Below are 12,228 nucleotides of genomic sequence, written 5' to 3'. Positions count from 1 at the left end.
AACTATAAAATGGCGCAAACCGGCTGATAAAAAGGTAGCTGGCGTTAAGTTTTTGCAGTCCATTGCCTCATGACTCAAAATAAAGCGATTGAATGCATTCATCTCTTACATAAAATTAAACTCCGGCTTACCGATTTAGGGAAAGAAAAATAAGTTCCTTAACTTATATCGTTCTTGCTTTTATAGTGACAATTCACTCCGTTTAACACTGGCTCACATTCACTTTTTTCTTGATTTAAAAAAACAAAATGAATCACATCAGAACTTGTTTATATCATAGATGTTGAGTCACACAAACAAAGCGGCTGTCAAAAGTTTAGCGGCTTTTTTATAACCTAAAGTAAGAATGGAGAGTTTGCAAAATAGACATCAATAATTCACATTGGCGGGGGGAGGGGAGGAGGGGTAGGGGATTAGAATATTTTGCTTAAATTATGAAGTACAAAAGTTTCTGTGTAAAATGATTCTTTTTCAGTGACTAAAGATAAATAATCACAGAAATCTGGTCCTTGGAAAAATGGAATTATCAGTTGGTAAATACTGATGCCCCGTGGGTAATAAACTAACGATTTCATGAGAAAAATAACTTTTCTCAGTTTGAATGGAATAAGCCAGAAACTACGAAATTTTCGACCAGGAGTAATGAAAACACCCTATTATTCCTCATTCGGTTTGTATAGCTTTTTGCCACCGGCAAGCAATTTTTTTAAGTTACACATTAAGAGGGTGCCCTCAAGCACTACCACAAAAGAGCGTGAAAAGGCCATCTAATAAGACGTCTGACTATTAATTTCTCGGAGGTGATTTAGTTTCAAAGTCGGTAAATTCTTGTCTGTCTCGGTTAATTAATATCTTCAAAAGAATATAAAAACAGCGGCGGTTGCGTAAAGAGAAAATGATTATACAGTAATGGCCATAGGGGATAACAGGGTGCTGATTGCCTAATTGTTATACAGGAGCCGATTAGCCGATTGAATGTAACTGATTCTAGTATTTAGCGGACGTCGCTTTTCTGGATTTTGTCGCGAATTTTCCATCAAATCGTCAGTTTTTTAACGAAATCCTCTCTTATATATCAACAATTGCTTTGCGTGGTGCCTCTACAGTACTAGGAGGTTAAGCAAGGACGACGCCTACAACAGAAACTCGAAATAAAATAGCCGGCTAAAATAGCCTCGAACTTACACGAATTAGATATTAAGAAAAGAAAAAAAAAACCCTCTGGAACCCAGAGTAGCTCTAATCACACTTTTTGATAAATTTCTTTGCTGTCATCGCACGAGTTACCTTTTCTCTTGGCCTGTCCGGCTCGACCTCCGACCTCCATAGCATTGCGATCATTCCTTGGTCGTCGCTCAAAGACGGAATCCACCAGGAAACTGAGTAATTTTAATTTTCAGTGGACAAAAACCTTGTAACAGAATAATTTAAAGAATATTGCAATCTTTTTTTACATTTTTCAAGGGCTATAGATGTACTTAGTTACCTGTAATAACACCAAAGAAAATTTTTTATGGAAGCCCGAGAAAATAAATGTCAAATTTCACAAGAATTGTGAATACGCAGGTAAAATTCTGACAATTTCATGTGTAAGATGTCATTTTGTGAAATTTGACATTTGGGGCCCGTGTTTCTGCTTCTTTTTTTGGTTGTTTTGTAAGGCTGTTTTACATAGGCTGCTGAACACAGGTTTATTAAAGAATGTGCAATTTTGTAACTAGTTACTACCACTTTGAGCTACTTTGCTGCCGAAGTACGTAAGGTCTATTATTTCTGTCTGATCTCCGTCTGTTTATTTGTCCACTTAACAGATCTGGAACAAGGATTAGACCACTTGTTTTTATTGTAAAAGCACTTGTAAACTATAACCTTTACCGACGCTTATCTGGTTTGCTTAAGCAGTATAATTATAGTCTTTTTAAGTTGCCGCTGTTCCTTTTAACCCAAATATCAGGGTAGATAAAATCACTTGAGACCATTCAAAATGTTGACCTTATGTCTTCAAGGGGCGTTTTGTCGAGGGCGAGCTGTCGGAGCTGTGTAAATTTACACTGTAGGAAAATTATATTGCTAACAACTCTAGCATTCAAAGATCACAAGTAAATGACAAAAAATGAAATGTTTGTACTTGAAACAAATCATTTTTGTAGTCTTTTACCACGGTGTAAATTTACAAAGCGAGTACGTGCTCTATATGCATGGCCAATAATGAGAAAACTGAAGCCAACTATTAATTTCTCCAAGGTGATTTAATTTGACTGTGCAAAGCCCAAAAGAAGTTAAAAACCGTGAAAGGCGGTTAATAAAAAGAAGATAGTTCTAATAAAGCCATATAAACTTTTAGAGGTAACCGCTTCTTTAGATAGGTAATGCCGTACTGAGGCTTATCAAAAACTGTACATCTATGTAGAGGTGTTATATACTACCATATTGCTGCTGAAGTATGGAAGACGTTACCGGTTTTTTTTTTTTTTTTTTTCTGTCTGATCTTGCTACCCGCCTATTTTGACGGATGTGGAACAAGGATTAGACCCGTCATTTTAACATTTGTTAGTAACCTATAACCTCTTTTCTGGCAAGAACTAATAAACTTACGTCAATTTAACAGGGTAAGATAAACTGAATCATGTCGGACAAATTAAAAAGTTGACCCTATGTCTTCAATAAGCTTTGCCCGCCGAGCGAGCAAAATCAAATATTGTACCGCGCAATTAAGTGAATTAGTTTTGTTTCGTAGAAGGCTACGGAATACTGATTTAACCCTTTGATTAAGGCAATCATAAGGAGTAAGTACTTGTTAATCAAGGGCTACGAAGTTCGGATCTTTGTTGGTTAAGATAATGATTTTAAGAAGTTCTCTTAAACACGGGCTACGAAATTCGGACCCTTGGCTTGATATGTTAATGACAAACTGAAGTTGACGACCGTAAATATTAGCTAATATTGGCAGCGATCGGCTCCTGAAACGTCTAATAAAAACTCGAATTCGCGCTGTTTCAAACTTCATCGCTTTTGTACCATTTGGTTCATTTTTGTAAGATGTAGAAGAATTTGTCTGGAGATGAATTCTTCGGACCGTATCCAAGTTCAGAAAACAAAGAGAAAATCATCGCCCTGTGTTTTCGTCTATAAAACGTGAACTATTAGGCATTTTCACGAGTGCAGTGACGACAAAGAAATGTACAAAAAGTGTGATGCAAGTCAACAGGAATTGCGGGCAGAGTTGTTGTCTTGCTAATTAAGAATGTATTGATTTTTTGACGTTCTCGTTGCCGTCATCGTCGTGCTTGTGGTTGCGTAAGTAGGAACTGGGCTATACGAGATTCAGACCCCTTGATAAACGTAATTTATTATCAAATTACGTTCTTGACGCATTTAAGTAGTATGTCTTAAAATTACGTTCGGTCCCGACAAGAAACTCCTGAAGAAGCGGTTACCCCTAACGGCTTCTATGGGTTTATTAGAACTAACCTCTTTTTACTAGCCGCCTTTCACGGTTTTTAACTTCTTTTGGTCTTTGCAATTAATGTTTAAGATAAAATCAACAGACAGTCAAGGTCAAATTAACTCTGACAATAAATCACCTTAACTGGAGAAATTATTAGTTGGCCTCAGTTTTCTAATTATTGGCCATGCATATAGAGCACGTACTCGCTTTGTAAATTTACATCGTGGTAAAAGACTGCATTAAAACAATTTGCTTCAAGTACAAACAATTCTGTTTTTGTCATTCACTTGTGATCTTTGAATGCTAGAATAGTTAGCAACATTATTTTCTACAGTGTAAATTTGCTCAGCGCAGACACCTCGCCGTCGAACGACGCCCCTTGTAGACAAAAGGTCAACATTTTGAATGGTCCGAAGTGATTTTATCTAACCTCATAATTTGAGGAACAGCGGCAACTTAAAAGACTATAATTAGACTGCTTAAGCAAACCAGATAAGCGCCGGTAAAGGTTATAGTTTACAAGTGTTTTTACAATAAAAACAAGGTGTCTAATCCTTGTTCCACATCAAAATAGGTGGACAAATAAACAGACGGATAAGATCAGACAGTAAAAATGAACGGCAGATCTCTTAATGTCTCTTCGGCAGCAAAATAGCTCAAAGTGGTAGTAACTAGTTACAAAATTGTACAGACTTTAATAACCCTGTGTTCAGCAGCCTGTATAAAACACCCTTACAAAACAACCAAAGAAAGAAGCAGAAACTCAGGCCCTAAGCTTCTACATATAATAGCCCGTTCCCGGTGGGTGGGTACTCCTGGGAATTCTTGATAGGGGTGTGCCGCCCGGTTCTCCAAATCCTGACCCTATTTCAGACTAAAAAATGTCATTTTCTGCACCCGTTTTCAGAACAGAGGCCCATTTCTCGAAAGTCCTGGTAACTTTTCCGGCCCGAAATCAAATATTCAAATCCAAATACAAAGAATAAGAATACGCGACCTGGCTAGCAAACAACTCCATTTTGTTTCGTTAACTGATAGTTTTATCATGTTAGATGCAAAACTATTGAAACCTCTATCATTCATGTAAACCCAAACAGCTATACGGGCCCTTTAATTATCGGAACTTACGAGAAACGAGCCCCAAACCTCAAAACTCCATACCCGTTTTCAGACATGGCCTTGCCATGATGGCTGGCAAACAAAAAAATTCTTCAAATGCATTTCGAATTCGCTTATTTCTATTTCTCGTATTGGTTTATACACTCTCGTAGTTCCCTCGAAAACCATACCCCGATTCCAGACCAAAATGGGCAAAGTGTGTACCCGTTTTCAGACCAAAAAGGCTCCAAAACCCGATACCCTTTGGGGTTGCACATACCTATATGGCTTACATAGGGGAGTACCTCGCTCCCCCCGGACTCCCAATGGGTTTATTAATATCATCATTTTATTGATGAGTAACTTAAAAGCAACAAATTTTTGACAAATCTCTTTGAAGAAGCTGAATTAACAGAGAGTCCCTAATGCGTAATTAGACTAATTAACTTTGAAATTAATCATCTTGGACAAATAATGGCTGCCTGCCAGTATTAGGAGATTACAAAGAAATGATTTCAGCTGCTCCAAAATAAAGAAACTTTTCCTTTCGCTTTACAAGAGTTGTTTCTTTACCCTGTGGCCTCAGCGGAAAAGTTTCTCAAAAGCGACGAAAGAAATATATAAAAAAGTTTTTAAAAAATGTAAAGATTTCCTTAACAGTCTTAACACAAGTTAGTCGATACATTTAGATAGAGTCTCTGCTGAAAAACAAATACACGGCAGTTGTTATCAATGTGTCACAGACTAAGGTAACATCTATTAGTTTCGTTTATGTATAAATTTGTTTAATACTTGGCAAAATCAGTTAATTACTATAAATAGTTTTTCATTGTAATCAGTTGCCCACTTTAGTTTAATTAATATTTCCGTCAACTTAACAGCAAGAAAAAAACCCACTTTGGGTAAATTTTTTCTCCCAGTCATAGTAATCAACCTTTGAATGGCCCGGCCGATGAACGAAATTATGTCGATCGCTCTTGCGTTTGTTGAAACGGAGACCTTAGGAATGATCGCAATGCTATGGAGGTCGAGGGTGACATGTCAAGAGATAACTAAAGGTAACTCGTGCGATTGACAGCAAAGAAATTAAATAAAAATTGATTAGTATTTTTTCATATTAATTTTATACTGTTTATCATTTATAGTTTCTTTTGTCGTCGTTGTTGTTACTTCTATAACCTCCACGCAAAACAATTTTTGATATATAAGAGACGGTTTCGTTAAAAAAACCGACGATTTAATTTGCAGATTTGACCGGGGAAAATGTGCGACGTCAAAGCTACGTCCGCACGGATACCTATTCAGACGCTTAATGCTAGAATCAGTTACATCATAAGCCGAACCCGCGCTCTTATTAACTGCAAACGGAAATTAAATAAGAGATAAAATCTTACCTGTTTTGTTCTATTCTTGAATCTGCTTTGGTGCGAAGTAAAATGGAAGTTGTTTTACGATGCGAAAACTATGTTCAAGTCGACGCTTTAACAAGCATTGTGAAATCAACAACGGTTAAAGAGTCGACTTGAACATAGTTTTCGCATCGTAAAACAACTTCCATTTCACTTCGCACCACAGCAGATTCAAGAATAAAACAAAACAGTTAAGATTTTATCTCTTATTTAATTTCCATTTGTAGTTTACAGATAAAAGCGTGGGTGCCCTATGGTTACATTCTAAACGGCTCCTTCCCTAACAATTTAGGCAATCAGCCCCCAATGGCCCCCCATGGCTATTATAATCATTTTCTCTTTAGCAACCGCATCTGTTTTTATATTCTTTTGAAGATATTAATTACTCGAGACAGACAAATTTACCGACTTAATTTGAAAATGAATCACCTCCAAGAATTTTGAAAGACGCCTTATAGATAATTGGCCTTTTGTCTTTTGTGGTTGTGCTTCAGGGCACGCTCTTAATGTCTAACTTTTAAAAAAAATGGCTTGCAAGTGGCAAAATGCTATACAAAGGCCGAATGAGAAATAATAGGGTGTTTTTGTTACTCCTAAACGAAAAATTTCGTTGTTCCTTATTCCAGTCAAACTGAGAAAAATTATTATTGAAGAAGGCCTTGAAATCGCAATTTTATTATACCCAAAAGGGCATTATTCACAACTCCTCATCTAGTAAGTGATTATTCCATTATTCCATTAAAGGACAAGGTTTCGGCGATAATTTATCTTCAGTCACTAAAAAAGAATCATTTTACAAACTCTCCATTCCCCTACTTAGGGTCTGGCCCGGGGTGTGGGTAATCAGACAGCCATTTTGTTACCCTCTAACCTGTCCTGATGAGTTCTGATGTGATTCATTTTGTTTTTGAAATCAAGTAAAAAGTGCATGTGTGAGGTAGTCTTAAACGGAGTGAATTCTCACTACAGCTCTCACAAGCAAGGACGATATACGTTAATTAAGGAACTCACTTTTCTTTTCCTAAATAATAATTTGATGTATTCTTGACTACCCGAAGAGATATCTTTAACTGTCTTAAACAATGATATCAATGCCAAGAAATAAAACAAAGATGGTTTAAAGTACAAGCAAAACGTTCCCTTTTAAAATTGTCATTTTACTCGGTCATTACATTAACTTAGAGCTCACGCTGATTCCTTTACAAACGTACTGTTATTAGTCTAAGAATAACAACTGAAAACAGTCAAACATGTAGTAATTGGGGAATGGCTGAATGACCGCTTAATACATGTTGACCTTTTAATACAGATTTGACAAACTTAGGAGTCTATCAAGAGAATAAAGACGGTGACATAGTGAAATATCCATCCAAAACTGGTGTTTTACCTCTTCTTGCGCCAAAACAAAGGTGGTTAAAGACTACTAAATGCTGCCGTGCACATTGTTTCTATTGCACCTGTGTGGTTCATCTTGACACGGGTGACCGTTAAAGACAGGTGGGGGTAATAAAAAATTACATGTTGGCATCACGGAAATGGTGACCGAGGCGCGACCGCTTCAGAGTATAAGTGACCGCTTAAAATGCAGGTCAGTTCTACAGTAATTTAGGGAAATGCTTTCAATCTCACCATTCTTACGTACACTGAAAAAAAAGTCTCTAGTTGGACTGTTCACAGCTTCTTCTTGATTGCCCTGTTAAGTTATAAGCCGCCTTCATGCTCTGCATGACAAGCTGAAAACGGCGAGCTCAAAGGAGCTGTGTCACGAAATTCATCCAAATTAGGTATTACAAAATGCCGTTAAATCCAAGAGAAACATAAAAATAACCGCTTAAAACATTAAAGGAAGGTTAAAATAACACCACAGATACAACAGATGCCACTGATGGGCAAAACTGAAGATGATTGAGACGGATTGAAATTAGGGTTTTTGAAAACTGTTCAGCCTAACAGTTTTTCAAAGTTGATCCCTCCTGCTTGCAACTTCAAAAATAATGCTCAGGAGACATATTTGTTTGTCTCGGATCTCTGTTTTTGTCATTTCCGTGTAATGTCTCTGCTTACTTTAAGTTCCAAAGCGATTGAGGGCGAGTAATTGGCAAAATTAAACAAAATGATCTGGACTGCCGTGACACAGCCCCTTTAATGCTCTTCTCCATCTAATCACCACACTGGCCACGATCAGCAGTCGTCTTAAACTTCTATTACCTTCCCAACCAGTCGTCAACTCTGGGAACGATGTTGTTACCTCCCTCAATACAGCCCTCTATCGTTAACAAATATATTTTATCTGGCGATGACTTACCCGCGCATTAAAACAAAGCTTGTTTAATTTATATTAAAGATTCTGCTAGATGTCAAGCGCAAATCAAAGCGGAATTCACAACTCAAGAAAAGCTATATTAGAAGCCTTCCACTGATCTTCACTTGTTTTGTTAACTAAAAAAGGTCAGGAATCAATTTTTCTTTTCCCAATTTGCCTACGGCCCGTTTCACTGTTTCACTTTATAAGTAACATATTGATACTTTAATCGCTTCAGGTTAGGTCAATCAGTCAGGCAGTGAACAGTTACTAGAAGAGCTTGAATTGACACACTCGATTAATCCCGACCCTGATTAAGTTTAGGACCAACAGCGGCTTTTTCTGCAAAAACTCGTAGCTGTACTTGATAGCATACTTCTCGCCCCCCACTCGTCAGATTTTCTGCCTTCCCAAATTGATAAAATTGCTTAGTACACCTTAGTTTCTGATGGATGTTCAACATTCACTTTTTAAATTTGTTTGTTGAAGCTCCTTTTTGCGATGTTTTAACGGCAACTGGGTTGTGAAATCGTATCAAGATGGCACGGAGAAGCACTGATTTAATGACTGCTGTTAATTTAAAAATTTGTAAAATACCTTCGGAGCTCACTATTATGTAAAAGTCGAAATTAATGAACAGCCAAGTTTAGTTAAGAAAGGCTGTGGAAAAGTACATGCACACTGCACATCACGTGAACCCGTTAGTAAAGAACAAAGATTTATTTGTCTCGTTTATCCAGATCAACCTGTCAAGATCCAGTCTAACCTGTTTTAATGCGTCAATCAAGGTGTGTATTTTGGTTCGATTTGGCCCTAAAATTGATCCACCCTCAGCCACAGAAGTCAGTTCAGCTTAGTCAGTGACGGAGTGAACTACAACAGCTTAACTGGACTTTTGAGTACTGTTAGGAAAAGCAGCAATTTCCTCTCAACATGGCTCTTTCAAAGCAAGTAAGTGAATTCTCAACCCTAAGTCGAATCTACTTTAGCAATAAGGACAAACGTAGCCGCATTTCATAGCATACTACCAAACAACTCCCTAATTGCATTCCCCAAACGCTACAAAAAGGCCAATACTCACTTAATGCGAGAAAGACAAAGCTGTATTGTTTCATGTTACGCCTGCCCTTTTCTGATGTTTATGGAAAAGAGTTTTTTAACTCTAAGCTAAGATTTTGAGGAAAATGAATCTATTTTGGCAAATGTTAATGTAGATGCATTTCATAGCATACTACCATGCCACACCCTAGCGGTAGTTATAAAAACGGTTCCATAATGCCAACAATCAGATATTGGATGAAAGATCAGGCTGTACAATTTTTCCGACGTTTTTACAAAAGGAAGCTTAGAACATAGCACAATTTCTTTCTTTCGTTTGGAATACAACTCTAAGATTAATAATCACGCAGAAAAGCAAAAAAGAGGTTAAAATCTCAAAACAGACCGAGACAAAACTCATCCTTTCAGTCTTAAAATTACTATAGTATAATTCTGTTCTTTAAGTTTGTAGTGGATGTAATACTTTACTCAAAGTCAAGGTTTTCGATCAGTTAAATCTGATGCAACTTGAAATAGTTGCAATTTGCAATTTTGCAATTTAGTCGTGTTATGGGTTATGGTTTTTGATTCTCGCATAAAATAAAAAAAAATCTTCAAAATTATTAATTGGCGAACGTGATATCAATATTGAATCGAAAACCAATTGACCTTTTTACTTTTACTAAACCCGTGAAACAGTGTGAGTGACAATCAGCGCCAAACAAGCCACACTTGCATTTATGCGAATTTCTTTTTGTGTATTTTTTTTAATACAGGTTATCAAAGATGACATGGCGATGACATACCACATGGAAGGATCTGTGAATGGGCATTCCTTTACAATCGAGGGTGAAGGCAGGGGAAAGCCGTACGAGTAAGTCGAACAACACACCTCCCTTCATCTTTAGGTCATTTTAAGTGCAATAGTTCTTCACTGTTATCAGTCAGGAGAATGAGATTTCTAACACCAGAAAGCTCAGAAACAATTCCGAGCTCCAGGTGAGAATCGAACTCACGACCCTCTGAGTTCTAGTTCGGATGCTCTTGAACCACCGAGTCACTGGAGGCTCTATTAACCCTTTAAACCCTAAGATCAAAATTTGAATTCTCATTTGTTGCCCCTATTCATTTCCCACGGAAGTAGTAAGGAGAAGTTGATAAAATATCAAGCAAATTCATCTTGTATGATCATGTCCGTAATTCTCATGACCGTCTGTTTTACAAAGCATTCAGATATTACAGGGAGAAATTGATGCTGATCACTCTTAGGGCCTATTGGTTGAAGGCGCGAGTAGGGTTGATATTTAATTATAACTACACCAGTCATTAAGTTCATTTAAGAGAACAAAGATAGTCATCAACTTGCGAATATTTTTTACGATGCAAAGTCAAATTTTCAAATATTTTAAATCAGCTGTACTGAGTATAAAGCGAAAGATTCCGAAAACTCAATCACGCCAAAAGAGATATTATGGCCTTTGGTGCAATAGAAAGTTCCATGAAGTGAAAACGGTTTTACTAATCATCACAAAAAACCAGAAATTAATAACAACTTTTCCTTCGAATGGCAAATCTGACACGGATATGGTGAAACACGGTGGCAATAGGCCACGACGATCGATAATTTTTTGCTGATAGATCAGGATCAAACGTCATTTATATTTTCATGATTATCACACTATTATCTCAAAGGTGAATCTGCCACAGTGATGACCTGGGGCCTGTTTCTCGAAAGTCCCGATAATTAACAGGCCCGGTGAGCTGCCTCGGTTTCCATTAAAGATCGAGGTTTCAATAGTTTTGCATCTAACATGATAAAACTATCAGTTAACGAAACAAAATGGAGTAGTTTGTTAGCCAGGACCCGCGCTCTTACTCTTTACATTTCGACTTGAATATTTGATTTCGGGGCCCGAAAAGTTAACGCGACTTTCGAGGAACGGGCCCCTGACCCTTTATTTCCAAAATTGCTTTTTTAAAAATTGATTGACGGATTAGTGTTTTTTTTTTTCTGAAGAAGAAACAAATAAAAACTTATTACATTAACATAAACCTGTTCAACAATGTTAAATGCTTTGGGGTATAGTTAAGTATTTTGTCGCGATAGGACTTGCCAATGGCCCGAATTATACTAGCATTGCAGAATCGAAATGAAGCTAAATTATAAACCTTTCCTGCTATTTAGTTAAATTACACTGATAAGTGGGCAGTGTTTAGCCTAGTTCTCAAAAGGCTCTTCTCTGCTTTTCATATTTTGTTTAATTCGTTTTTGTGTTTGTTGTTTTTACTTTTTGTAGGGGAAAACAGACTTTAAAACTGAGAGTAACTAAGGGTGGACCCCTCCCATTCTCCTTTGACATATTGTCAGCTGTGTTTTGCTATGGTAACAGAGCCTTCACTGATTATCCTAAAGGAATCGTTGACTATTTCAAGCCATCATTTCCTGATGGATACACATGGGAAAGAACTCTTCAATTTGAAGATGGCGGATCTTGCATAGCCAATGTGGATATAAGGTATAAATTTACTAATTTTACGATCAAAGACGCTTAAAATTTAGAATTAACTAATTAATTATAAGAAGTATAACAATATTGATAATAATAATAATAAAAATAATACAAAAAAAATTTTTGTTATTGTCTCATATATATTAAGTTCCTTTTACTTCGATAGCCTTGACAGCAAGCGCAATTGCTTTATCCACAAGTCCACTTTCACTGGGATGAACTTTCCTGCTGATGGACCAGTGATGCAAAAGAGGACAACTAATTGGGAGCCGTCCGTGGAGAAAATGACTGAGAGCGAGGGGATATTGAAGGGAGATGTTACCATGTTCCTCTCGCTGAAAGATGGGAAAAAGCACCGTTGCCAGTTCCATACGTTATACAAGTATGTTTTTTAAGTTTCTTTCTCAAAGTAATCATATTATA

General features: G+C 37.0%; 1 protein-coding gene across 1 annotated transcript; it reads left to right on the top strand.

Annotated features, from left to right (window-relative positions):
- Window positions 1-9,190: 9,190 nt before the first annotated feature.
- LOC140945197 (GFP-like fluorescent chromoprotein FP538) lies at window positions 9,191-11,848 on the top strand. The gene is made up of 3 exons (XM_073394250.1): window positions 9,191-9,208; window positions 10,072-10,169; window positions 11,593-11,848. Exons 1-3 carry the CDS (start codon window positions 9,191-9,193, stop codon window positions 11,846-11,848), a joined length of 372 nt encoding a protein of 123 aa, XP_073250351.1.
- The last annotated feature ends 380 nt before the right edge of the window (window positions 11,849-12,228 follow it).

This window comes from Porites lutea, chromosome 8 (genome assembly GCF_958299795.1).
Source record: "Porites lutea chromosome 8, jaPorLute2.1, whole genome shotgun sequence".
Taxonomy (NCBI): domain Eukaryota; kingdom Metazoa; phylum Cnidaria; class Anthozoa; order Scleractinia; family Poritidae; genus Porites; species Porites lutea.
Note: the sequence above shows the minus strand (reverse complement) of the source record. Positions and strands in the feature narration are given on the sequence as shown.

Excerpts from the sequence above, each read along its gene's own strand:
- LOC140945197 (XM_073394250.1), top strand. Across the intron at positions 10,170-11,592 it reads GGCAGGGGAAAGCCGTACGA|GGGAAAACAGACTTTAAAAC; the intron begins GTAAGTCGAACA and ends TACTTTTTGTAG.